Source organism: Vidua chalybeata, chromosome 35 (genome assembly GCF_026979565.1).
Source record: "Vidua chalybeata isolate OUT-0048 chromosome 35, bVidCha1 merged haplotype, whole genome shotgun sequence".
Classification (NCBI taxonomy): Eukaryota; Metazoa; Chordata; class Aves; order Passeriformes; family Viduidae; genus Vidua; species Vidua chalybeata.
Window position 1 is genome coordinate 431,718 of NC_071564.1, and position 27,280 is coordinate 458,997.

Below are 27,280 nucleotides of genomic sequence, written 5' to 3' on the forward strand. Positions count from 1 at the left end.
GATTTTGGGGTGTGTCCCTTGATTTTTGGGGTGTGGCTTCTTTGGGGGCGGTGCCTGATTTTGGGGGTGTGTCCCCTGATTTTGGGGGAGTTCCCTGGATTTTGGGGGTGTGGCCTGGTTTGGGGGGGCGTCCCCTAATTTTCGGGGGCGTGGCCAGGTGGGAAGGGGGAGGGGCTGCGTCATTTTCCCAAAATCCCCTCAAAGAGCCCCAAAATTCCTCTTTTGACCCCAAAATTCCCCCCGGACCCCCCAAAATTCCTTTTGGTCACGCCCCTTCGCAAACCACGCCCTCCGTGGGCGGAGCAACGCTCAATTACCTTTTATGTCGCTTTAACCACGCCCACAACGGGCGGGGCTTCCACTCAAGCACCGCCCACGGCGCCGAACCGTCCCTGTCGATGTTTGTGACGTCATCGCCGCGCGCCGCGCTCCCCGCAAGGCCCCGGCGCGGCGCTGCCGGTGGGGCTGCCCGCGGCGCTGCCGGGCCCGGTTCTGGCACCGCTCCTCCCGGTTCCTCCCGGTTCCTCCCGCTTCTGGCCCCGTTCAATCCCCGTTCCGCCCGGTTCCTCTCGGTTTGCTCCCGGTTCGCTCTCGGTTCTGACCCGGTTCCTCTCGGTTCGCTCCCGGTGGGGCTGCTGGCGGCGCTGCCTGGCCCGGTTCGCTCCCGGTCCCGGTCCCGGTCCTGTTCCGGTTGTGTCCCGGTTCTGTCCCGTCCCTGTCCCGGTTCTGTCCCCGTCCCGGTCCCGCTCGTGTTCCGGTTGTGTCCCGGTTCTGTCCCGGTCGTGTCCCGGTCCCGGTGCCGGGATGCGCCGCTGGGCCCGGTGCCCGCTGGTTGAGGACAGCTTCAGCCGCCTGGGCTCGCAGAGCAACGTGTACGGGCTGGCGGCGCTGCCGGGCCCGCCCGGTACCGGCACCGGCACCGGCACCGGCACCGGCCCGGCCCGGCCTCCCGGGGCCGCTTCGGGCTCCGCTCGGGGCCCCGCTCCCGGTTCTGGCCCCGTTCCCGGTTCTGGCCCCGTTCGGGGTCCCGGTGCCGCTCCCGTTCCCTGTCCCGGTTCTGTCCCGGTCCGGTGTCCCGTTCCCGGTTCTGTCCCGGTTCCCGCTCCCGGTGCCGATCCTGTCCCGGTCCGGGATCCTGGAGCCGCTCCCGGTTCTGGCCCGGCTCAGGATCCCGGTTCTGCTCCCGCTCCCGGTCCTGTCCCGGTTCCCGCTCCCGGTTCCATTCCCGCTCCTGTCCCGGTCCCTGACCCAGTCCCGGTGCCCGTTCCTGTCCCGGTTCCCGCTCCCGCTGCTGTTCCCGGTTCTGACGCGGTTCCTGCCCCGGTTCCCGGTTCCGTTCCCGGTCCTGTCCCGGTTCCTGCCCCGGTCCCGGTGCCGGTTCCCGGCGGCCCCGGGGCGCTGCTGGCGGCCGCTCCCGTTCCCGGTTCCGTTCCCGCTCCCGTTCCCGGTCCTGCCCCGGTTCCTGACGCGGTTCCCGGTCCTGTCCCGGTTCCCGGTCCTGTCCCGGTTCCCGGTGCTCCCGGTGCTCCCGGTGCTCCCGGGGCGCTGCTGGCGGCCGCTCTCAAGGGGAAGGTTTTGCTGTTCCGGTACCGGCAGCTGCGGCCCCGCCTGCGGCCGCTGGCCCGGGAGCTGCAGTTCACCTACATCCCCGGTACCGGGAACGGGAACGGGGGTTGGGGAATTTGGGGGAATTTTTGGAGATTTTTTGGGGGGAATTTTTGGGGTTATTTTTAGGGATTTTTGGGGAATTTTTGGGGAAATTTTGGAGATTTTTTAGAGATTTTTTGGGGAATTTTTGGAAAATTTTGGGTGCTTTTTTAGGGTTTTTTTGGGGACTTTTTAAGGTGGTTTTTTTTGCAAATTTTTAGAGATTTTTTTAGAGATTTTTTGGGGGAATTTTTGGGGCTTTTTTAGGGATTTTTGGGGAATTTTTGGAGATTTTTTTAGAGATTTTTTGGGGAATTTTTGGGAGATTTTTTGGAGATTTTTTTAGAGATTTTTTTTGGGAATTTTTGGGTTTTTTTAGGGATTTTTGGGGAATTTTTTGGGAAATTTGTGAGATTTTTTTAGAGAATTTTTGTGGAATTTTTGGGGTTTTTCTAGGGATGTTTTGGGAATTTTTGGAAAATTTTTGGGACTTTTTTAGGGTTTTTTTGCAAATTTTTAGAGAATTTTTTAGAGATTTTTTTGGGAATTTTTGGGGCTTTTTTAGGGATTTTTTGGGAATTTTTGGAGATTTTTTGGGGTTTTTTTTAGGGTTTTTTTGGGGAATTTTAAGGGGTTTTGGGGAGTATTTTGGGGACTATTTTGGGGGTTTTCAGGAATTTTTCGGGGTTTTTTGGGGGGGATATTTTGGGGGCTTTTTGGGGGTGTTTTGGGGTTTTTTGGGGGGATTTTTCGGGGGCTATTCGGGGGGATTTTGGGGTTTTTTGGGGGGATTTTGGGGATTTTTTGGGGGCTCTTTGGGGGATTTTGGGGGAATTTTGGATTTTTTGGGCGGATATTTTGGGGCTGTTTTGGGGATTTTTTGGGGGCTCTTTGGGGGGGATTTTGGGGTTTTGGGGGGGTTTTTGGGGGTCCCTGAGCGCCCCTCCCCCGCAGTGGACGCCGAGATCGTTTCCATCGATTCCTTCCCCAAATCCCCCCCCCAGCGCGGCCTCGTGGTGGGGATCACCTTCATCAAGGTGGGGGAGGGGCTGGGGGGGTTTTGGGGGGGCTGGGGGGGTCTCAGAGGGGATTTGGGGGGATTTGGGGGGGACTTTGGGGGATCTGGGGGTTCTCAGGGGGGAATTGGGGGGGATTTGAGGGGTTTTGGGGACACTTGGGGGGTCTCAGATGTGATTTGGGGGGATTTGGGGGATTTTGGGGGGTCTGGGGGGTCTCAGATGTGATTTGGGGGGGATTTGGGGGGTCTTGGGGGGATTCAGGGGGTCTGGGGGGCTCAGAGGGGATTTTAAGGGATTTGGGGGGTCCTGGGGGAGGGTCTGGGGCGGTTGGGGGGGATTTGAGGGGTCCTGGGGGGGTCCTGGGGTGATTTTGGGGGGTCCTGTGGGGGTCTCAAGGGGATTTGGGGGGTCCTGGGGGGTTTTGGGGGTCTGGGGCCATTTTTGGGGTCTCTGAGGGTTTTTTTGGGGTGTCTCAGGTGGTTTGGGGGTCTCTGGGGTGTTTTTGGGGGGTCTCTGAGGGTTTTTTGGGGCGATCTGGGGTGTTTTGGGGGGTCTCAGGTGGTTTTTGGGTCTCTGAGGGGATTTTTGGGGTCTCAGGGGTGTTTTTGGGGGGTCTCTGAGGGGTTTTTTGGGGGGTCTCTGAGGGGGTTTTGGGGTCTCAGGGGTGTTTTTGGGGGTTTCTGAGGGGTTTTGGGGTCTCTGAGGGGTTTTGGGGTCTCTGAGGGGATTTTGGGGTCTCAGGGATGTTTTTGGGGGGTCTCAGGGGTGTTTTTGGGGGGTCTCTGAGGGGATTTTTGGGGTCTCAGGGGTGTTTTTGGGGGGTCTCTGAGGGGATTTTGGGGTCTCAGGGGTGTTTTTGGGGGGTCTCTGAGGGGATTTTTGGGGTCTCAGGGGTGTTTTTGGGGGGTCTCTGAGGGGATTTTGGGGTCTCAGGGGTGTTTTTGGGGTCTCAGGGGTGTTTTTGGGGGGTCTCTGAGGGGATTTTGGGGTCTCAGGGGTGTTTTTGGGGGGTCTCTGAGGGGTTTTTGGGGTCTCAGGGGTGTTTTTGGGGGGTCTCAGGGGTGTTTTTGGGGGGTCTCTGAGGGGTTTTGGGGTCCCCCAGGACTCGGGGGACAAGCCCAGCCCCTTCCTCAACATCTACTGCGACTACGAGCCGGGCTGCGAGTTCGACCTCGACTCCGTGGCCCGTGAGGGACCCCGAAAATGGGGCTGGGACCCCCAAAAATGGGGCTGGGACCCCAAAAAATGGGATCAGGGACCCCAAAAATGGGATCAGGGACCCCGAAAATGGGGCTGGGACCCCCAAAAAAGGGATCAGGGACCCCGAAAATGGGGCTGGGATCCCGAAAATGGGGCTGGGACCCACAAAAAAGGGATCGGGGACCTCAAAAATGGGGCTGGGACCCAAAAAATGGGATCTGGGACCCCCAAAAAATGGGATCAGGGACCCCGAAAATGGGGCTGGGATCCCAAAAATAGGGATGGGGACCCCAAAAATGGGATCAGGGACCATGAAAACAGGGCTGGGACCCCAAAAAATGGGATCGGGGACCCCGAAAATGGGATTGGGACCCCAAAAATGGGATCGGGGACCCCGAAAATGGGATTGGGACCCCAAAAATGGGATCAGGGACCCCAAAAATGGGGCTGGGACACCAAAAATGGGATCAGGGACCCCAAAAATGGGGCTGGGACACCAAAAATGGGATCAGGGACCCCAAAAATGGGGCTGGGACCCCAAAAAATGGGGCTGGGACCCCAAAAATGGGGCTGGGACCCCAAAAAATGGGATCAGGGACCCCCAAAAATGGGGCTGGGACCCCCAAAAAGGGGTTTGGGACCCCCAAAAATGGGATTGGGACCCCCAAAAATGGGGATGAGAGAGCCCAAAAAGGGGTTTAGGACCCCCAAAAATGGGGTTGGGACCCCCAAAAAGGGGTTTGGGACCCCCAAAAACGTCCCTGTCCCTCCCCCCCCCCAGAGAGCTGCCTGAACCTGGAGCTTCGCTTCACCCCCTTCCAGCTGTGCCACGCCCAGTGAGTGCCAAAATCCCAAAAATCCCCCCAAAAATGCTTTAAAATACACAAAATCCCCTAAAAAACAAACAAACAAAAAATCCTGAAATCCCCAAAAAAACACCAAAGAAACCCCAAAAAATTCTCACAAAAATCTCAAAAAATAAAAAAAAAAACCCCAAAAGTCACCAAAACATCCCAAAAGAAACCCCCCCCCCAAAAAAAATCCCCAAAACTTCCAAAAATCCCCAAAAAACCCCAAAGAAACCTCAAAAAAATGTTCAAAAATCCCCAAAAATCCCCAAGAATCCCCCAAATCCCAAATCCCCAAACCCGCAGGGTCCGTGTGGGGGAGCACCTGGAGACCCCAAAATTCCCCAAAATTCCCCAAAATTCCCCAAACCTGCAGGGTCCGTGTGGGGGAGCACCTGGAGACCCCAAAAATCCCCAAAAATCCCAAAATTCCCCAAACCTGCAGGGTCCGTGTGGGGGAGCACCTGGAGACCCCAAAAATCCCCAAAAATCCCCAAAATTCCCCAAACCTGCAGGGTCCGTGTGGGGGAGCACCTGGAGACCCCAAAAATCCCCAAAAATCCCCAAAATTCCCCAAACCTGCAGGGTCCGTGTGGGGGAGCACCTGGAGACCGTGTTCCTGCTGAGCGGGAACGACCCCGCCATCCACCTGTACAGAGAGGTGAGACCCCCAAACACCCCAAAATATCCCAAAATATCCCAAAAACATCCCAAAAACATCCCAAAATATACCCCAAAAACATCCCCAAAACATCCCAAAATATACCCCAAAAACATCCCCAAAAACAGCCCAAAAACATCCCAAAAACATCCCAAAAACATCCCAAAAACATCCCAAAACCACCCCAAAAACATCCCAAAAATATCCCAAAATACACCCCAAAATTTGCTCCAAATACTCCCCAAAACACCCCAAAAATGCCCCAAAATGCCCCAAATCCCCCAGAATTCCCAAATTCCCCGGGGAACGTCCCGGTAACTTTTCCCTTTTCCATTTCTCCCTTTTTCCTTTTTCTTCCCTTTTTTTCCCTCCATTTCCCATTTCCCATTTCCCATTTCCCATTTCCCATTTCCCATTTCCCATTTCCCATTTTTCCCCATTTCCCATTTCCCCATTCCCCATTTTCCCCCATTTTTCCCCATTTTCCCCATTTTCCCCCATTTTCCCCATTTTTCCCCATTTTCCCCCATTTTCCCCCATTTTTCCCCCATTTTCCCCCATTTTCCCCCATTTTTTTCCCCATTTCCCCCATTTTCCCCCATTTTCCCCCATTTTTCCCCATTTTTCCCATTTTTCCCATTTTCCAGAACCCCGGCTCTCACCAGTTCGAGGAGCAGCCGATCCAGCTGCTCTTCCCGGAGCTCCAGGACGTTCCCAGCACGTACGGCCCCGCGGCTCCTCCAAATTCCCGGATTTCCCCTCAAATTCCCGGATTTCCCCTCAAATTCCCGGATTTCCCCTCAAATTCCCGGATTTCCCCTCAAATTCCCGGATGTTCCCCATCTTCCCCAGATTTTCCCCATTTTTCCTGATTTTCCCCCGAATTTCCCTGCTTTTTTCCTAATTTTCCCTGATTTATCCGTGATTTTTCCTGGTCTTTTCCTGGATTTTCCTGATTTTTCCCATTTTTCCCGATTTCCCCGTTTTTTGCCCCGATCCAGGGTGCTCTGGCTCCACGCCCAATCCCATTTCTCTCTGGTTTTCCCGTTTTTTTCCCGTTTTTTCCCATTTTTCCCGTTTTTTGCCCCGATCCAGGGTGCTCTGGCTCCACGCCCAGTCCCTGATTTCCCATTTCTCTCTGTTTTTCCCTTTTTTTCCCCATTTTTTTCCCATTTTTCCCGTTTTTTGCCCCGTTCCAGGGTGCTGTAGCTCCACGCCCAATCCCATTTCTCTCTGTTTTTCCCGTTTTTTCCCATTTTTCCCGTTTTTTGCCCCGTTCCAGGGTGCTCTGGCTCGACGTCCGCTCCCTGCCCGGCTCCGGCCATCGCCTCTCGGCGCTCGGCTGCCAGAGCGGCTTCGTGCGGGCGGCGCGCGTGGACGAGGCCTCGGGCGGTGAGACCCGACCCCAAATTCCCAAATTCCCGAAATCCCCAATTCCCGAAATCCCGAAATCCCAAATCCTGAAATCCTGAAATCCCCAATTCCCGAAATCCCGAAATCCCAAAATTCCCAAATCCTGAAATCCTGAAATCCCCAATTCCCGAAATTCCCAAATCCCGAAATTCCTGAAAACCCCAATTCCCAAAATCCCGAAATCCTGAAATCCTGAAATCCCCAAATCCCAAAATCCCAAATCCCCACACCCCCAATTCCCAAATCCCAAAATTCCCGAAATTCCCAAATCCCACATCCCCAAATCCCGAAATTCCCAATTCCCAAATCCCAAATCCTGAAATCCCCAAATCCCAAATCCCCACACCCCCAATTCCCAAATCCCGAAATTCCCAAAATTCCCAATTCCCAAAATCCCGAAATTCCTGAAATCCCCAATTCCCCAATCCCAAAATCCCAAATCCCAAAATCCTGAAATCCTGAACCCCCAATTCCCCAAATTCCCAAATCCCAAATCCCCAAATACCCAAATCCCGAAATCCCAAAATCTCCAATCCTGAATCCCGAAATTCCCAAAATTCCCAATTCCCAAATCCCGAAATTCCCGAAATCCCCAATTCCCAAACCCCCAAATCCCCAACTCCCTAATTCCCAAAATTCCCCAAAATTCTCAAATTCCCAACATTGCTGAATTCCTGAACCCCCACTTCCCAAAATTCCCAATTTCCCAAATCCCCAAAATCCCCAAATCCCGAAAATCCCCAATTCCCAAAATTCCCCAAATCCCAAAATTGCAAAATTCCCAAAATCCCAAAATTCCCAATTCCAAAAATCCCCAATTCCCCAAATCCTAAAAATCCACAATTCCCAAAATCTCCAACTCCCTAATTCCCAAAATTCCCCAAATCCCAAAATTCCCAAGTTCCCAAAATTCCTAAATCCCAAATTCCCCAATTCCCAAAATTCCCAAATCCCAAAATCCACGATTCCCCAGATTCCTAGATTTTCAATTCCCCAAAATCTCCAATTCCCAAAATTCCCCAAATCCCCAAATTCCCAAAATCGCCGTTTTCCCCCCCGTTTTCCCCGTTTTCCCCCGTTTTTCCCCAATTCCCCATTTTCCCCCCGTTTGTTTTTCCCGATTCCCCGTTTTTCCCCCCGTTTGTTTTTCCCGAATTCCCGTTTTTTCCCCCCGTTTGTTTTTCCCGATTCCCCGTTTTTCCCCCCGTTTGTTTTTCCCGAATTCCCGTTTTTCCCCCCGTTTTTCCCGAATTCCCGGTTTTCCCCGAATTCCCGTTTTTTCCCCCCGTTTGTTTTTCCCGAATTCCCGTTTTTTCCCCCCGTTTGTTTTTCCCGAATTCCCGTTTTTCCCCCCGTTTGTTTTTCCCGATTCCCCGTTTTTCCCCCCGTTTGTTTTTCCCGAATTCCCGTTTTTCCCCCCGTTTTTCCCGAATTCCCGGTTTTCCCCGAATTCCCGTTTTTTCCCCCCGTTTGTTTTTCCCGAATTCCCGTTTTTTCCCCCCGTTTGTTTTTCCCGAATTCCCGGTTTTTCGCCCCATTTCCCAGCGGTGCTGCAGAGCTGGAGCGCGCAGCAGGACGGGCCCATCTCGGCCGTGCTGCTCTTCCCGCTGCCCGCAGGGGGCGCCGGTGAGCGCGAAACGGGGCAAAAAACGGCGAAATCGGGAAAAACGGGGAAAATACGGGGAAAAACCGGGAAAAATGGGCAAAAAAACCGGGGGAAGTGGGCAAAAAAACGGGAAAAATGGGCAAAAAACCGGGGGAAATGGGCAAAAAAACGGGAAAAAAGGGCAAAAAACGGGGAAAATGGGCAAAAAAACGGGAAAAATGGGCAAAAAACGGGGAACATACGGGGAAAAATGGGCAAAAAAAACGGGAAAAATGGGCAAAAAAACGGGGGAAATGGGCAAAAAAACGGGAAAATGGGGAAAAAATCGGGGAAAACGGGAAAATACGGGGGGGGGGGGGAATGGGAAAAATGGGCCAAAATGGACAAAAGTTGGAAAAATAAGGAAAAATGGGCAAAAATGGGGAAAACAGGGGAAAATATGGGGAAAATACAGGGAAAAAATGGGAAAATTGGGGAAAATATGGGGGAAAATGGGGAAAATGGGAAAAATGGGGGGGAAAATGGGAAAAATGGAGAAAAATAGGCAAAAAATAGGGAAAATGGGGGAAATACAGGGGAAAAATGGGGAAATGCGGGGGAAAATGGGGAAAATGGAAAAAAATGAGGAAAATGGGCAAAAAACAGGGAAAATGGGGAAAATACAGGGGAAAAAAACAGGGAAAATGGGAAAAAACGGGAAAAATGGGGAAAACAGGGAAAATACGGGGGAAATATGGGGGAAAATGGGAATAAATGGGAAAAATGGGAAAAAAATGGGCAAAAAACAGGGAAAATGGGGAAAATATGGGGGAAAATGGGGGGAAATGGGGAAAAATGGGAAAAATTGGCAAAAAACGGGGAAATCTGGAAAAACGGGGGAAAAAATGGGAAAAATGGGCAAAAATGGGCAAAAAATGGGGAAAATATGGGGAAAATACAGGGGAAAATACAGGGGAAATACGGGGGAAAATGGGAAAAATGGGAAAAAAACAGGAAAAATGGGAGAAAAAATGGGAAAAATGGAAAAAAATGGGAAAATGGGGAAAAACCTGGGAGAAGGCGGAATTCCCCAAATTGCCCAAATTCCCGATTTCCCCGCAGAGGATCCCGAGGATTCCTGGAGCCTCCTGGTGAGCAGCACCCTGGAGGCGGCCGTGGTTTATCGGTGAGCCCCAAAAATTCCCAAAATTCCCCCCAAAAGATTCCCCAAAATTCCCCCAAAAGATTCCCCAAAATTCCCTCCCAAAAATTCCCCAAAATTCCCTCCCAAAAATCCCCGAATTCCCAAACTTTTGGGGAATTTTTGGGGAAAGCTTGGAGAATTTTGGGGGATTCCGGGAAATTTTTTTTGGGGGGGGGGGTTATTTTTCTGGATATTTCTTGGTGGGGGGGCTCTTGGGTCTTTTTAAATTTTATTTTTGGGGTAATTTTTTTTGGGGGGGGGAATTCTGGGATTTTTTTGTATTTTTCCGGATTTTTGGGGGATTTTTTCGCGATTTTTTTTGATTTACTGGGATTTTGTCGGGATTTTTTTTTGGGAGGAGGAGTTTTTGGGATTTTTTTTTGGGTTGTTTTTTGGTTATTTTTTGGCTTTCCAGGCGCCTCCTGCGGCGGGGCCTGGCCGAGCCCCTGGAGCTGCCCGGGAGCCGCGGCTCCGACGCCGTCGTCTGCGCCAAAGTCACCGACGTCGACTTCGACGGCGCCGCCGAGATCCTGCTGGGCACCTACGGCCAGGTGGGAGCCCGGGGCCCCAGATCCCTCAATTCCCACCCCAGATTCCCCCAAAATTCCTCAATTCCCAGCAATTCCCCCCAAATTCCCTCAATTCCCCCCCAGATCCCTCAATTCCCGCCCCAGATTCCCCCAAAATTCCTCAATTCCCAGCAATTCCCCCAAATTCCCTCAATTCCCCCCCAGATCCCTCAATTCCCGCCCCAGATCCCCCCAAAATTCCTCAATTCCCAGCAATTCCCCCAAATTCCCTCAATTCCCCCCCAGATCCCTCAATTCCCGCCCTAAATTCCCCCAAATTCCCTCAATTCCCCCCCCCAAATTCCTCAATTCCCGCCCCAAATTCCCCCAAATTCCCTCAATTCCCAGCAATTCCCTCAAATTCCCTCAATTCCCTCCCCAAATTCCCCCAAATTCCCTCAATTCCCCCCAAATTCCCTCAATTCCCTCAATTCCCAGCAATTCACTCAATTCCCCCCAAATTCCCTCAATTCCCTCAATTCCCAGCAATTCCCTCAAATTCCCTCAATTCCCTCAATTCCCTCCCCAAATTCCCCCAAATTCCCCCAAATTCCCTTAATTCCCGCCAAATTCCTCAATTCCCTCCCCAAATTCCCCCAAAGTCCCTTATTTCCCAGCATTTCCCCCAAATTCCCCCAAATTCCCTTAATTCCCAGCAATTTCCCCCAAATTCCCCCAAATTCCCTCAATTCCCACAAATTCCCCCAAATTCCCTCAATTCCCCCCCAAATTCCCCCAAATTCCTCAATTCCCTCCCCAAATTCCCCCAAATTCCTCAATTCCCTCCCCAAATTCCCCCAAATTCCCTTAATTCCCAGCAATTTCCCCCAAATTCCCTCAATTCCCCCCAAATTCCCTCAATTCCCCCCAAATTTCCTCAATTCCACCCAATTTCCCCCAATTTCCCTCATTTTCCTTCCATTTTCCCCAAATTCCCTCAATTTCCCCCGAATTCCCTCAATTCCCCCCAATTTCCCCCAAATTCCCTCATTTCCCCATTATTTCCCCCATTTTTCCCCATTTCCCCCATTTTTCTCCATTTTCCCCAATTCCCCCAAATTCCCCAATTTCCCCCATTATTTCCCATTTTCCCCCCAATTTCCCCAATTTTTCCCCATTATTTCCCATTTTCCCCCGATTTCCCCATTATTCCCCATTTATTCCCCATTTATTCCCCATTATTCCCCATTATTCCCCATTATTTCCCCAATTCCCCCATTTATTCCCCATTATTTCCCATTTATTCCCCATTATTTCCCATTTTCCCCCCAATTCCCCTTTTCCCCACCCCCTGCCAGGAGCTGCTGTGTTACAAATATTCCGGGGCGGATTCGGGCGATTTTGGCCAATTCCGGCCGCTCTGGGCGCGGCGCTTCCCCTCCCCCCTGCTGGCGCTGGAGCCGCTCGACCTGACGGGGGATGGGCTGCAGGAGCTGGCCGTGGTCTGCCTGGGGGGGCTGCACGTGCTCCAGGTGGGACCCCCAAATCCCAAAATTCCCAAAATTCCCAAATTCCCCAATCCCCAAATCTCAAAATTCCCAAATTCCCCAATCCCCAAATCCCCCAAATCCCCAAATCCCCAAAATCCCCAATTCCCCAAAATCACAAATCCCAAAATTCCCAAAATCCCAAAATTCCCAAAATCCCAAATCCCCAATTCCCCAAAATCACAAATCCCAAAATTCCCAAATCCCCAATTCCCCAAAATCACAAATCCCAAAATTCCCAAAATCCCAAAATTCCCAAAATCCCAAGTCCCCAATTCCCCAAAATCACAAATCCCAAAATTCCCAAAATCCCAAAATTCCCAAAATCCCAAATCCCCAAATCCCCAAATTCCCAAATTCCAAAATTTCCAAAATTCCCCAAAATCCCAAATTCCCAAATCTCCAAAATCCCAAATCCCCAAAATCACAAATCCCCAAAATCCCAAAATTCCCAAAATTCCCAAAATCCCAAATTCTAAAATTCCCAAATTCCCAAATTCCCCAAAATCACAAATCCCCAAATCCCCAAATCCCCCAAATCCCCAAATTCCCCAAATTCCCCAAATTCCCAAATCCCCAAATTCCCCAATCCCCAAATCCCCCAAATCCCCCAAATCCCAAAATCCCCAAATTCCCCCAAAATTCCCAAATTCCCAAATCCCCCAAATCCCCCAAATCCCCCAAATCCCCCAAATTCCCCAAATTCCCCAAATTCCCCCTCCCATTCCCGCCGCCCAGCACAGCCTGGAGCCGACGGCGCGGCTGCTCCGGGAGCGCCTGCGGAGGGAGGTGCAGCAAAAACGGGGCCAAAACCCCGAGAAACGGGAAAAAAACGCGGAAAAACGGGAAAAAACCACGGAAAAACGGGAAAAAAATATGGAAAAACGGGAAAAAAATATGGAAAAACGGGAAAAAACGCCGGAGAAACGGGAGGGAAAAGAGGAAATCTGGGGAGAAAACCCCGAAGAACGGGAAGAAAGCACAGAAAAATGGGAAAAAAACACGGAAAAACGGGAAAAAAGCACGGAAAATTGGGGAAAAACCACGGAAAATTGGGGGAAAAACCCCGAGAGTTGGGAAAAAAACCTGGGAAAGCAGGAGAAAAACACGGAAAAAGTGGGAAAAACCGCAGAAAAACAAGAAAAAAAACCGGAAAAATGGGAAAAGAACACAGAGAAATGGGGGAAAACAGCGGGAAAATGGGAAGAAAAGACGGAAAATTGGGAAAAAAACCCGGAAAATCGGGAAAAATCCCGGGAAAATCGGGAAAAATCCCGGGAAAATCGGGAAAAATCCCGGGCAAGGGCCGAGGAGGAGGAAGAGGAGGAAGAGGAGAGCGGGGGGGGGGGGGCCGCGGGGCCCCTCCCCCCCCCCAAAATCCCAATAAAAAAATTCCCGGGAAAAATTCCCGAAAATCCTTCCCTGAAATGGGGCTGGGGGGATTTGGGGGATTTTTTGGGGGGGATTTTGGGGGGATTTTGGGGAATTTGGGGTCCCCAGAAGGGACTGGGGGGGGGGATTTTGGGGGATTTTTGGGGGGATTTGGGGGGAATTTGGGGTCCAGGGGGGGTCCAGGGGAATTTGGGGAGGGTTTGGGGGTCCCGGCTGGGGTTTGGGGTCCCCCAAAGGCTCCCGGGGGGGGGTTCGGGGGTCCCAAAAGGGGCGGAGACCCCAAATTTGGGGAGGGGGGGGAGGGGGCGAGGGGGTACCCCAAATTTGGGGGGGGGGGGGTCCCTGAGGGGGTTTTTTGGGGGTCCCGAATTTTTTTGGGGGAGGTCCTTGGAGAGATTTTGGGGTCCCAGAAGGGATTTTGGGGGTCCCGGGGTTTTTTTGGGGGTCCCGGGGGCGTTCCCGGGGTGGGGGCGGGGCCGATCCCGCCCCTCCCCCCTCGCCCCGCCCCTCCCCCCCCCCCCAATGGAGCTTTAACGGCGGCGGCGGCGGGAGCGGACCCGGGGGGGAACAGGTAGGAGGGGGAAAAGGGGGGGGGGGTCCCCAAACCCCCCCCCGAGCCCCCCCAAAACCCCCCGCCCCTCCCCCACCCCCGGGACCCCCCCCCCCCCGCCCCTCCCCCAGCCGCGGTTTTGGGGGGGAAGCGCCGGATTTGGGGTGGGGGGCGCGGGGGGGGGGGGGGGGGAGGGGCGGGGGTCGCTCCATTGGGAGGGGGGAGGGGAAGGATGAGCCCCCCCCCCCACCAACCCCCACCCCCCCACCCCGAAATTGGCCCCAAAATCGCCGGAATTGGGAAAAAATTCCCGAGCTCGGGGCTGGGAACAGGTGGGTGGGGGGGGGGGCAGCGATTCCGCCCGAATTCCCAGAAATTCCCCCCAAATTCCCGCGGCTCCCCCCGAGTCCCCCCGCGCCGCCCTGATTGTCCACAAATCCCCCCAAATTTCCCTTTTTCCCCCCAAAAAAATCCCGGTTTTCCCTCGAAATTCCCCTTTTTTCCCTCGAAATTCTCCATTTTCCCCCAAATTTCCCCATTTTCTCCCCATTTCCTCCCACAATTTCCCACTTTCCCCTCGAAATTTCCCGTTTTCTTCCAAAATTCCCCATTTTCCTCCCGAAAATTCTCATTTTTCCCTCAAAAATTCCCCATTTTCTTCCCAAATTTACAATTTCCCCCCCAAGATTCCCCATTTGCCCACAAAATCCTCCGTTTTCCCCTTGAAATTCCCGTTTTCCCCCAAAATTTTCCTGTTTTCCCCTTGAAACTCCCCATTTTTCCCTCGAAATTCCCTATTTCCCTCCAAAATTCCCCATTTTGCTCCAAAAATTCTCCATTTTTATCTGAAATTCCCCATTTCCCCTCAAAATTCCCCATTTTCCCCTCGAAATTCCCCCAAATCTCCCCCGAATCTCTTCAAATTCCCCGATTTTTCCCCTGATTTCCCCCGAATTCCCCAAAATTCCCCCAGATTTCCCCGAATCCCCCCGGATTCCACCGAAATTCCTTGGATTTCCTCCCAAAATCTCTGAATTCCCCGGAATTTTCCTCAAATTCACCCGAATCCCCCAAATTCCCTCGAGTTCCCTTCCCAATTTCCCTGGAATTCCTGAAATTCTCCCGGATTTGCCCCAAATCTCCTGAATCCTCCCAAATCCTCTCATTTTCTCCCCCGAAGGCCAAAAATTCTCCCACATTTTCCCAAAAATTCCCCAAAATTCCCCAAAATTCCCCTGAATCCCCATAAATCCCCCATATCTGGGCTCGAATTCCCAAAATTCTCCCAAATTTCATCGCTCCTTCCCCCAAATTCCCCCAAATTCCCACATTTTGCCCCAAATTCCCACATTTTGCCCCAAATTCCCTCAAATTCCTGCAGATTTCCTGAAATTTCCCCACGTTCCCCCCTGAATTCCCCCAAATCCTCCAAAATGTCCCCAAATCCTCCCCCGATTTTCCCTGAATTCCTTCAATTCCTCCAAATCCCCCCCCAAATTCCCCAAATTCCCTCAAATTCCCCAAATTCCCTCAAATTCCACCCCAGAAACCCCAAAATTTCCCCCAGATTTCCCAAATCCTCACAATTCCCACAAATCTCCCCCCGAATCTCCCAAATTCCCGCGAATTTCCCCCCAAATTCTGCCCCAAATCCCAGAAATTCCCCCCAAATCCCCCCCTTTTCCCCTCCCCCCGCTGCCGGATCCCCCTCGGAAAACCCGGATTTGTCCTAAATCCCGGCTTTTCCCCAAATCCTCCCAAATCCGCCGGGAAGGAAAAAAAAAAACAACAAAAAAAGGAAAAAAAACCGCAAAAAATCCGCAGTTTTGAGCGGAAAAGCGGCGGGATTTGGGTCTCGGGAGCTCCAAAAAGGGAATTTTGGGGGAATTTCCCGGGAATTTTGGGGGGATTTCCCGGGAATTTGGGGTCGCCCGGCTCCGACCCTGCCCCGCGGGGCCTCAGTCCGGGGGAAAATCCCCGAAATTGGGCAAATCCTCGGAATGAAGGAAAATCCCCCAAAACTGGGGCGAATCCCGAGGGATTTGGGGAAATCCCCGCGCGGCCCCGCGGGACCTGGGGTTAATTAGTTCATTAATGAGGGGCATCGAGGGGCGTTAATTGGATTAATTGGGGGGGAGGAGCTGGGGGGGCAGGAAATGGGGCTGGAAATTGGGCAGGAGTGGGGCAGGAATGGGGCAGGAATCGGGCAGGAAATGGGGCAGGAGTGGGGCAGAAATTGGGCAGGAGTGGGGCAGGAATGGGGCAGGAGTGGGGCAGGAAATGGGGCAGGAGTGGGGCAGAAATTGGGCAGGAGTGGGGCAGGAATCGGGCAGAAAAGGGGCAGAAATGGGGCAGGAGTGGGGCAGGAGTGGGGCAGGAATGGGGCAGAAAATGGGGCAGGAGTGGGGCAGAAATTGGGCAGGAGTGGGGCAGGAATGGGGCAGGAATCGGGCAGGAAATGGGGCAGGAGTGGGGCAGAAATTGGGCAGGAGTGGGGCAGGAATGGGGCAGGAGTGGGGCTGGAAATGGGGCAGGAGTGGGGCAGGAATGGGGCTGGAAATGGGGCAGGAGTGGGGCAGGAATGGGGCTGGAAATGGGGCAGGAGTGGGTCCGTTTTGGATCCGTGGGTCCAGTTTGAATCTGTGGGTCAGGGATCGATCCGTGGGGCCGGTTCGGATCTATGGGTCAGGGATCTGTGGGGCCGGTCCGGGGCCGGTTTGGGGCCGAGGGGCCGGTTTGGATCTATGGGTCCGGTTCGGATCTGTGGGGCCGGTTCGGATCTATGGGTCCGGTTCGGATCTGTGGGGCCGGTCCGGGGCCGGGGGGCCGGTTCGGATCTATGGGTCAGGGATCTCTGGGTTCGGTTGGGATCCGTGGGGCCGGTTCGGATCTCTGGGTTCGGTTGGGATCCGTGGGGCCGGTCCGGGGCCGGTTGGGATCTATGGGGCTGGATCGGATCTATGGGGCCGGTTGGGATCTGTGGGGCCGGTTCGGATCTCTGGGTTCGGTTCGGATCTGTGGGGCCGGTTGGGATCTATGGGGCTGGATCGGATCTCTGGGGCCGGTTCGGATCTGTGGGGCCGGTTGGGATCTATGGGTCAGGGATCTCTGGGGCCGGTCCGGGGCCGGTTGGGATCTATGGGGCTGGATCGGATCTATGGGGCCGGTTGGGATCTATGGGGCCGGTTCGGATCTGTGGGGCCGGTTCGGATCTGTGGGGCCGGTTGGGATCTATGGGTCAGGGATCTCTGGGGCCGGTCCGGGGCCGGTTGGGATCTATGGGGCTGGATCGGATCTATGGGGCCGGTTCGGATCTGTGGGGCCGGTTGGGATCTATGGGTCAGGGATCTCTGGGGCCGGTCCGGGGCCGGTTGGGATCTATGGGGCTGGATCGGATCTATGGGGCCGGTTGGGATCTATGGGGCTGGATCGGATCTATGGGGCCGGTTGGGATCTATGGGGCCGGTCCGGGGCCGGGGGGGCTCCGGGCGGTTCCGGCTGCGGGGGCGGCTCCGGCCGCTCTTGGCAACCGCGCGGTTTCCATGGAAACCGGGCTGGGGGAGGGAGGGGGAGGGGGAGGGACCCGGCGGGGGAGGGGGAGGGGCCGCCCCGAACCGGCCCCACGGATCCCAACCGGCCCCATAGATCCCTGACCCATAGATCCCGACCGGCCCCACGGATCCCAACCGGCCCCATAGATCCCTGACCCATAGATCCCGACCGGCCCCATAGATCCGAACCGGCCCCACGGATCCCAACCGGCCCCATAGATCCCTGACCCATAGATCCCAACCGGCCCCATAGATCCGAACCGGCCCCACGGATCCCAACCGGCCCCATAGATCCCTGACCCATAGATCCCGACCGGCCCCATAGATCCCTGACCCATAGATCCAAACGGGCCCCATAGATCCGAACCAGACCCACAGATCCAAACCAGACCCACAGATCCGAACCAGACCCACAGATCCCTGACCCATAGATCCAAACCGGCCCCATAGATCCGAACTGGCCCCATAGATCACAACTGGCCCCATGGATCCAAACCGGCCCCACTGATCCGAACCGGCCCCAGAGATCACAACTGGCCCCATGGATCCGAACCGGCCCCACTGATCCGAACTGGCCCCTGACCTATGGATCTAAACCAGCCCAATATTCCTGATCCATGGCCAAATCCCAGCCCCACATCCCAGCCCCATGGACCCATCCCAGCCCCACATCCCTGATCCCATTTCCCCCCGCAGGCTCCTCGTAGGGCGCCACAGCTTTGCCCCACATCCCAAATCCCTGATCCCACATCCCCAGTCCCTGATCCCATAACCCAACCCCACACCTCCCGACCCCGCAGGCTCCTTGTGGGGCGCCACAGCTGTGCCCCACATCCCAAATTCCCGATCCCACATCCCCAGTCCCCGATCCCATAACCCAAACCCCATCTCCCGATCCCACATCCCTGACCCCACATCCCTGACCCCATATCCTGACCCCACATCCCTGACCCCACATCCTGACCCCACACCTCCCGGCCCCGCAGGCTCCTCGTGGGGTGCCATGGCTGTGCCCCATATCTCACATCCCACATCCCAAATCCCTAATCCCAGATCCCAAATTCCTGACCCCACATCCCTGACCCCATCTCCTGACCCCACATCCCTGACCCCATCTCCTGACCCCACATCCCTGACCCCACATCCCTGACCCCACATCCTGACCCCACATCCCTGACCCCACATCCCTGACCCCACATCCTGACCCCATCTCCCGACCCCACATCCCTGACCCCACATCCCTGACCCCACATCCCTGACCCCACATCCCTGACCCCACATCCTGACCCCACACCTCCCGACCCCGCAGGCTCCTCGTGGGGCGCCATGGCGGCGCTGGGCCTGGCGCTGGCGGCCTGGCTGCTGCTGAGCCCGCGGGGCTGCGCGGCGGCGGCCGACGGCCCCAACGGCACGTGCCGGGGCTCGGCGCGGTGCCAGCCCGGCGTCCTCCTGCCCGTGTGGCAGCCGGACGAGCCGGCGGCCGGCGACAAGGCGGCGCGCGCCATCGTCTACTTCGTGGCCATGATGTACCTGTTCCTGGGCGTGTCCATCATCGCCGACCGCTTCATGGCCTCCATCGAGGTGATCACGTCGCGCGAGAAGGAGATCACCGTCACCAAGGCCAACGGCGAGACCAGCGTGGGCACCGTGCGCATCTGGAACGAGACCGTCTCCAACCTGACACTGATGGCGCTGGGCTCCTCGGCGCCCGAGATCCTCCTGTCGCTCATCGAGGTGTGCGGGCACCGCTTCCAGGCCGGCGAGCTGGGCCCGGGCACCATCGTGGGCAGCGCCGCCTTCAACATGTTCGTGGTGATCGCCGTGTGCGTCTACGCCATCCCGGCGGGCGAGAGCCGCCGCATCAAGCACCTGCGCGTCTTCTTCGTCACGGCCTCGTGGAGCATCTTCGCCTACATCTGGCTCTACCTCATCCTGGCCGTCATCACGCCGGGCGTGGTGCAGGTGTGGGAGGCCTTCCTGACGCTGCTCTTCTTCCCGGCGTGCGTGGTGTTCGCCTGGGCGGCCGACAAGCGCCTGCTCTTCTACAAGTACGTCTACAAGCGCTACCGCGCCGACCCGCGCAGCGGCATCATCATCGGCACCGAGGCCGAGCGCCCGCCCAAGGACCTGGAGGCCGACGGCGGCTTCCCGGCGCTGCCCGAGCCCGAGCCCGCCGCCGGCGCCTCGCCCTCGCCCACGCCCGAGGAGAAGGAGCTGGACGAGAGCCGGCGCGAGGTGATCCAGATCCTCAAGGACCTGAAGCAGAAGCACCCGGAGAAGGAGCTGGAGCAGCTGCTGGACGCCGCCAACTACATGGCGCTGGTGCACCAGCAGAAGAGCCGCGCCTTCTACCGCATCCAGGCCACGCGGCTCATGACCGGCGCCGGCAACGTGCTCAAGAAGCACGCGGCCGAGGCGGCGCGGCGCTCGCCCGCCCCGCCCGGCGAGGACGACGAGGACGACGAGGAGGACGAGGCGTGCAGCCGCATCTTCTTCGAGCCGTGCCTCTACCACTGCCTGGAGAACTGCGGCTCGGTGACGCTGGCCGTGGCGTGCCAGCAGGGCCTGGGCGCCAACCAGACCTTCTACGTGGACTTCCGCACCGAGGACGGCTCGGCCAAGGCGGGCTCGGACTACGAGTACAGCGAGGGCACGCTCATCTTCAAGCCGGGCGAGACGCGCAAGGAGCTGGCCATCGGCATCATCGACGACGACATCTTCGAGGAGGACGAGCACTTCTTCGTGCGCCTGCTGAACCTGCGCGTGGGCGACGCCGAGGGCATGTTCGAGGCCGACTCCGAGGACCACCCCAAGGGCAAGCTGGTGGCGCCGCTGGTGGCCACGGTGACCATCCTGGACGACGACCACGCCGGCATCTTCGGCTTCCGGGAGCGCTCGGTGCGCGTCAGCGAGTGCCAGGGCCACGTGGAGGTGACGGTGGTGCGCAGCTCCGGCGCGCGCGGCACCGTCATGGTGCCCTTCCGCACCGTGGAGGGGACGGCGCGCGGCGGCGGCGTCGACTACGAGGACGCCAGCGGGGAGCTGGAGTTCCGCAACGACGAGACGGCGTGAGGGGGGAGGGGCACGGGGGTGGGGGTGGGGCAGGGCGTGGTTGGGTCGTTGGTTGGGTGGAGATGGAGGAGGAAGAGGATGGTTGGGTGCTGGGTTGGGTTGAGATGGAAGAGGAAGAGGATGGTTGGAACAATGGATGGATGGAAGAGGAAGAAGATGGATGATGGATGGAGGTGGAAGAGGAAGAGGATGGTTGGGTCATTGGTTGGGTGGAGATGGAAGAGGAAGAGAATGGATGGATGGATGATGGATGGAGATGGAAGATGATGATGATGATGCTGAATGATGATGAGATTGGATGACGATGATGATGATGATGGTGGATGATGATGGTGATGATGATGACGATGACGACCCTGAGGCCGAGGGTGCCCCGTGTCCCGCCCCAGGAAGACGCTGCAGGTGAAGATCGTGGACGACGAGGAGTACGAGAAGAAGGAGAACTTCTTCATCGAGCTGGGGACGCCGCGCTGGCTCAAGCGCGGCATCTCGGGTACGGGGCCACCGCAGGCGGGGCCACCGAGGGCGGGGCCACCGAGGGCGGGGTCACCGAGGGCGGGGTCACGGGGGTCTCACCGCTGTCCCTCCCCTCTCTCCTCAGCTCTTCTGCTCGCCCAAGGTAGGAGCCTTCGGCCTCGGACGCGCCCCATGACCATGGATGTGCCATGAGCGTGTATGTCGCCGTGTCCCACGCCGTGTCCTCGTGCCACGGCCTCATCACGGCCCCGTGAGGTGTCCCCATGAGCACGCCCGCGACCGCGCGGCGTCCCCACGCCGTGTCCCCCTGTCCCCACGCTCGTGTCGCGTTCCCGGGGCCGTTTGGTGTCCCCATGGCCACGTGCCACGTCCCCATCACCGTGCCGTGTCCCCTTGGCCATGTGCCATGTGCCATGTCCCCGTGTCCCCGTGTCCCCACACCATGTCCCCATGGCCATGTGCCACGTCCCCATCACCGTGCCGTGTCCCCATGGCCACGTGCCACGTCCCCGTGTCCCCATCTTGTCCCCACGTCCCCATGCCGTGTCCCCTCCGTGTCCCTGGTGACGTGGCGGCTGTGTCCCCACTGTGTCCCCACCACGTCCCCATCATGTCCTGTGTCCCTACACCGTGTCCCCATGTCCCCCCATCGTGTCCCCACACTATGTCCCCACCACGTCCCCATGTCCCCACACCGTGTCCCCACCGTGTCCCCATAGTGTCCCCACGCCATGTCCCCATCATGTCCCCACGTCCCCCCATCGTGTCCCCCCTTGTGTCCCCATTGTGTCCCCCATGTCCCCCCATTGTGTCGTGTCCCCATCATGTCCCATGTCCCCACCGTGTCCCCGCCGTGTCCCCACGGTGTCCCCGCCGTGTCCCCATTGTGTCCCCATTGTGTCCCCATTGTGTCCCCATGTCCCCACCATGTCCCCATGTCCCCATCGTGTCCCCATCGTGTCCCCATGTCCCCACCATGTCCCCACCATGTCCCCGCCGTGTCCCCGCCGTGTCCCCACGGTGTCCCCGCCGTGTCCCCGCGCAGGGGACGGGGAGCGGCAGCTGTCGGCCGAGGAGGAGGAGGCGCGGCGCATCGCCGACATGGGCAAGCCGGTGCTGGGCGACAACCGGCGCCTCGAGGTGGTCATCGAGGAGTCCTACGACTTCAAGGTGACCCCGGGGACACCCTTGGGGACACCGGGGGACGGCGGCGGTGGCGGGGGTGGGGGGGGGGACACACGGCCTGACCGGCGCCCCCCGGTGTCCCCGGTGTCCCCAGAACACGGTGGACAAGCTGATGAAGAAAACCAACCTGGCCACCGTCATCGGCACGCACTCGTGGCGCGAGCAGTTCCTGGAGGCCATCACCGTCAGCGCAGGTGGCACGGGCGCCCCGAGGTGTCCCCAAGTGTCCCCGAGGTGTCCCCAGGGTCCCCAGAGCAGCCACGGTGTCCCCCCGCCACCCCCAGCGTCCTCGGGGTCACCGTCAGCGCGGGTGGCCGGAGGTCCCCAAGCTCCCCTTGGCGTCCCCAAGGCCCTCTCGGGGTCCTCCCGCCTTGCCCCGTGTCCACAGTGTCCAGCCTTCGGGTGCCACCCTGGTGCCACCACCCTGGGGACCCCAAGGCCACCAAGTCGGTGACCCCACCTTGATGCCACCACCATGGGAACCCCAAAACTGCTGCCACCACCTTGGGGACCCCAACCCTGGTGCCACCACTTAGGGGACCCCAGTGCCACCACCATGGGGACCCCAACCCTGATGCCACCACCTTGGTGACCCCAAGCCTGGTGGAGCCACCACCTTGGGGACCCCCAAGCCTTGATGCCACCACCTTGGGGATTCCAACTTTGGTGCCACAACCTTGGTGACGCCAACCCTGGTGCCACCACCATGGGCCACCCCCAACCTTGATGCCACCACCCTGGTGACCCCAATGCCACCAACTCGGTGACCCCACCTTGATGCCACCACCTTGGGGACCCCCAACCATTGTGGTGCACCCACCATGGAGACCCCAGCCCTGGTGCCACCACCCTGGTGACCCCAACCCTGGTGGTGCCACCACCTTGGGGATGCCCAACCCTGGTGTCACCACCGTGGGCCACCCCCAACCTTGATGCCACCACCCTGGTGACCCCAATGCCACTGCCCTGGTGACCCCAAGCCTGGTGCCACCACCCCCCCGGCGTCCCCGCAGGTGACGAGGACGAGGACGACGAGGGCCGCGAGGAGCGGCTGCCGTCGTGCTTCGATTACGTCATGCACTTCCTGACGGTCTTCTGGAAGGTTCTGTTCGCCTGCGTGCCCCCCACGGCGCTGCTGGGGGGCTGGGCGGCCTTCGGCGTCTCCATCCTCCTCCTCGCGCTGCTCACCGCCCTCATCGGCGACCTGGCCGCGCACTTCGGCTGCACCCTCGGCCTCAAGGACTCGGTCAACGCCGTCGTCTTCGTGGCGCTCGGCACCTCCATCCCCGGTGAGGGACCTTGGGGACATCGTGGAGACCTTGGGGACACTGGGGGCATTGGGGACATCGTGGGGATGAGGGGACATCATGGGGATGAGGGGATGGGACAAGGGACAGGAACCCAAGGACTCGGTCAACGCCGTCGTCTTCGTGGCGCTCGGCACCTCCATCCCTGGTGAGGGACATTGGGGACATTGGGGACATCGTGGGGACCTTGGGGACATCGTGGGGACCTTGGGGACATCGTGGGAACATTGTGAGGACATCACGGGGACATCGTGGGGATGCGGGGATGGGACAAGGGACAGGAACCCAAGGACTCGGTCAACGCCGTCGTCTTCATGGCGCTCGGCACCTCCATCCCCGGTGAGGGACCCTGGGGACATCGTGGGGACTCTGGGGACATCACGGGGACATTGGGGACATCGTGGGGATCTTGGGGACATCACGGGGACATTGGGGACATCGTGGGGATCTTGGGGACATCACGGGGACATTGGGGAGGGGGAACGGGACAAGGGACAGGACAAGGGACCCAAGGACTCCATGACTTGGCCGAGGCCGTCGTCTTCGTCACCTTCAACATCCCCGATGTCCCCGACGTGTCCAAGGTCCCCGATGTCCCCAACGTCCCCAGTGTCCCCAGTGTCCTCCTGACCTCCCAATGCTCTGATTGTCCCCAATGTCTCCAACCTCCCCAATGTCCCCAACGTCCCCGACATCCCCTACACCCCAAATGTCCCAAACACCCCCAACGTCCCCAATGTCCCCAGTGTCCCCAACGTCCTCCTGACCTCCCAATGCTCTGATTGTCCTCAATGTCTCCAACCTCCCCAATGTCCCCATTGTCCCCAATGTCCCCAATGTCCCCAACACCCCATTGTCCCCACTGTCCCCACTGTCCCCATTGTCCCCACTGTCCCCACTGTCCCCAATGTCCCCAATCCCTCAATGTCCCCATTGTCCCCATTGTCCCCACTGTCCCCACTGTCCCCACTGTCCCCATTGTCCCCACTGTCCCCAATCCCCCACTGTCCCCATTGTCCCCACTGTCCCCACTGTCCCCATTGTCCCCACTGTCCCCAATCCCCCACTGTCCCCATTGTCCCCATTGTCCCCAATCCCCCATTGTCCCCATTGTCCCCACTGTCCCCACTGTCCCCACTGTCCCCAATCCCCCACTGTCCCCACTGTCCCCACTGTCCCCATTGTCCCCACTGTCCCCATTGTCCCCACTGTCCCCAATCCCCCACTGTCCCCATTGTCCCCATTGTCCCCAATCCCCCATTGTCCCCATTGTCCCCACTGTCCCCACTGTCCCCACTGTCCCCGATGTCCCCACTGTCCCCGATGTCCCCACTGTCCCCACTGTCCCCAATCCCCCACTGTCCCCACTGTCCCCACTGTCCCCATTGTCCCCACTGTCCCCACTGTCCCCACTGTCCCCAATCCCCCACTGTCCCCATTGTCCCCATTGTCCCCACTGTCCCCACTGTCCCCATTGTCCCCACTGTCCCCATTGTCCCCATTGTCCCCATTGTCCCCATTGTCCCCAATGTCCCCAATCCCCCACTGTCCCCACTGTCCCCATTGTCCCCATTGTCCCCATTGTCCCCAATGTCCCCAATCCCCCATTGTCCCCACTGTCCCCAATGTCCCCAATCCCCCACTGTCCCCACTGTCCCCATTGTCCCCATTGTCCCCAATGTCCCCAATCCCTCAATGTCCCCACTGTCCCCATTGTCCCCACTGTCCCCACTGTCCCCATTGTCCCCACTGTCCCCACTGTCCCCACTGTCCCCAATCCCCCACTGTCCCCACTGTCCCCATTGTCCCCATTGTCCCCACTGTCCCCATTGTCCCCACTGTCCCCACTGTCCCCATTGTCCCCACTGTCCCCATTGTCCCCACTGTCCCCACTGTCCCCATTGTCCCCACTGTCCCCACTGTCCCCACTGTCCCCACTGTCCCCAACCCCACAGACACCTTCGCCAGCCGCGTGGCCGCGCTGCAGGACCCGTGCGCCGACGCCTCCATCGGCAACGTCACCGGCTCCAACGCCGTCAACGTCTTCCTGGGGCTGGGGCTGGCCTGGTCGGTGGCCGCCGTGTACTGGGCGGCGCAGGGCCGGCCGTTCCGCGTGCCGCCGGGCACGCTGGCCTTCCCCGTCACGCTCTTCACCATCTTCGCCTTCCTCGCCATCGGCGTGCTGCTGTGGCGGCGCCGCGCGCCCATCGGCGGCGAGCTGGGGGGGCCCCGCGCCCCCAAAGTGCTGACGGCCGGGCTCTTCCTGCTGCTCTGGCTGCTCTACGTGCTCTTCGCCAGCCTGGAGGCGTACTGCCACATCCAGGGCTTCTGACCGGGCAAACTGGGAACACTGGGAGCACTGGGAGGGACTGGGAGAGACTGGGAGGGACTGGGAGAGACTGGGAGGGACTGGGAGGGACTGGGAGGGACTGGGAGAGACTGGGAGGGACTGGGAACTGCTCCTGGGGGTCACTGCCACATCCAGGGCTTCTGACCGGGCAAACTGGGGGAACTGGGAGCACTGGGAACACTGGGAGAGACTGGGAGGGACTGGGAGGGACTGGGAGGGACTGGGAGGGACTGGGAGGGACTGGGAGGGACTGGGAGAGACTGGGAGGGACTGGGAGCACTGGGAGCTGCTCCTGGGGGTCACTGCCACATCCAGGGTTTTACTGGGAGCACTGGGATAAGACTGGGTCGGGGACGCCTCCCCGGGGTCCCCCCTTGCCCCTCCCCCATCCCTTTGGGGTTTCCCCCCCCTCCCCCACCCCAGGGACCCTTGGGCCACCTCAGGGACCCCCCCAGGACCCCCCAAAATTCCCCCCAGGGACCCCCAAATCCCCTCAAGGGACCCAAAATTCCCCCCAGGGACCCCAAAAATCCTTCAGGGACCCCAAAATTCCCCCAGGGGACCCCAAATTCCCCCAGGGGACCCCAAATTCCCCCCAGGGACCCCCAGCCCCTCCCCCCCCGGGGTCGTTTCTTATCTCGCAGCGTTTTTTAAGCGGGGGGAGGGGCGCGGTGGGGGAGGGGAGCGGTGTGGGGGGGTGGGGTGGGGGGAGGGGCGCCCCCCGGAAAAACAAAACAAAACCAAAAACAAAACAAAAAAAAAAAACCCAAAAAACCCCAAAGCCGAAATAAAATAAAATAAAAAATGGAAAAAAAAATACAAACACAAAAAAAACCCACCAAAAAAACCCCAAAACGCGGCCCCGGCTGTGAGTGAGCGCCGTGACGTCACACGCTGCCCCAGTGACGTCATTGCCTCGGCCCTGATGACGTCACTCCCGTTTTCCCTCCCCGTTCCCTCTCGCGGCTCCGGCCGTAAAGCGCGCGGCTGAGGCTTTACGTCGCAAAGGACGGCGCTGTCGCAAAGCGCGGCGCGTCGCCATGGCGACCGGCGGGGCCGGGGGGGCGTTGCCATGGGAACCGTCCCGGAAGTGCCCAAAGACGCCGGGGGAGCCCCAAAATCACCTCGGGGACCCCCAAAATCACCCCGGGTGTTCCCAAAATCATCCCCGGAGACCTCTAAAACCGCCCTGCGACCCCCTAGAACCACCCCGGGCACCCCAAAATCATCCCGGGGACCCCTAAGAACACCCCGGGGACCCCCAAAACCGCCCTGGGGACCCCAAAACCGCCCGGGGACCCCAAAACCCCCGCGGGGCCCCCTCAGAAGCGGGGCCCGCCGTAAAGCGCCGCCGCGAAGCGCTCGTTACCATGGTTACCGCCGCGCGGCGTCGCCACGGCGGCGTCTCCCGGGAGGGCCGTAAAGCGCGCGGGGAGGGGAGGGTCCAGGGGGGCGGGGCCTCGGCGGTCGCCTCGGCAACGCGGGAGGGGTGGGGCGGGGCGGCGCCGTAAAGGCGCGCGGCGCGTTGCCGGGCGACGGCCGCCAAGCGCGCGCGGCCGCGCGGCAGTGTCGCGAGGCGCGCAGTCATGGCGGTGCCGAACGGGGCCGGGGCCGCGGCCGGGACGGGCCCGGGGGGGACCGGGACGGGCCTGGGGGGCCCGGGCGGCACCGGGGGAGGCCTCAGGGCGGCGGCCGGCCTCTACGAGCAGCTCAAGGGCGAGTGGGGCCGCAAGAGCCCCAACCTGGCCAAGTGCGGGGAGGCG

At 58.3% G+C, this 27,280-nt stretch overlaps 3 protein-coding genes and 1 long non-coding RNA gene across 5 annotated transcripts; 2 read left to right on the forward strand and 2 right to left on the reverse strand.

The window, feature by feature from the left end:
* Positions 1–715: 715 nt before the first annotated feature.
* KPTN (kaptin, actin binding protein) lies at positions 716–13,091 on the forward strand (the record flags this gene model as incomplete). The annotated part of the gene is made up of 12 exons (XM_053968556.1): positions 716–1,651; positions 2,602–2,684; positions 3,769–3,853; positions 4,648–4,702; positions 5,300–5,375; positions 6,023–6,096; positions 6,658–6,767; positions 8,334–8,414; positions 9,496–9,559; positions 9,993–10,128; positions 11,445–11,618; positions 12,372–13,091. Coding segments are annotated over exons 1-12 (2,505 nt in total), but the record flags the coding sequence as incomplete, so codon positions are not given.
* Positions 13,092–13,577: 486 nt separating this feature from the next.
* On the forward strand, positions 13,578–25,499 carry SLC8A2 (solute carrier family 8 member A2). Of its 2 annotated transcripts, none has more exons than XM_053968554.1 (8): positions 13,578–13,596; positions 18,436–20,194; positions 20,588–20,691; positions 20,800–20,817; positions 21,721–21,845; positions 21,955–22,057; positions 22,874–23,149; positions 25,123–25,499. In XM_053968554.1, exons 2-8 carry the CDS (start codon positions 18,453–18,455, stop codon positions 25,497–25,499), a joined length of 2,745 nt encoding a protein of 914 aa, XP_053824529.1. In that variant the 5' UTR covers positions 13,578–13,596; positions 18,436–18,452. The 2 variants fall into 2 exon arrangements, with proteins under 2 accessions (XP_053824529.1, XP_053824530.1); XM_053968555.1 differs by having other exon boundaries at positions 21,955–22,054.
* LOC128802272 (uncharacterized PE-PGRS family protein PE_PGRS54-like) lies at positions 23,322–25,097 on the reverse strand. Its single transcript, XM_053968558.1, has 2 exons — positions 25,052–25,097; positions 23,322–24,987 (listed from the first exon to the last, which is right to left on the reverse strand). Exons 1-2 carry the CDS (start codon positions 25,067–25,069, stop codon positions 23,956–23,958), a joined length of 1,050 nt encoding a protein of 349 aa, XP_053824533.1. The 5' UTR covers positions 25,070–25,097; the 3' UTR covers positions 23,322–23,955.
* Positions 25,464–26,928, reverse strand: LOC128802274 (uncharacterized). Its single transcript, XR_008435361.1, has 3 exons — positions 25,798–26,928; positions 25,618–25,727; positions 25,464–25,546 (listed from the first exon to the last, which is right to left on the reverse strand). It is a non-coding gene; the product is annotated as an uncharacterized LOC128802274 (long non-coding RNA).
* Between the last annotated feature and the right edge of the window lie 352 nt (positions 26,929–27,280).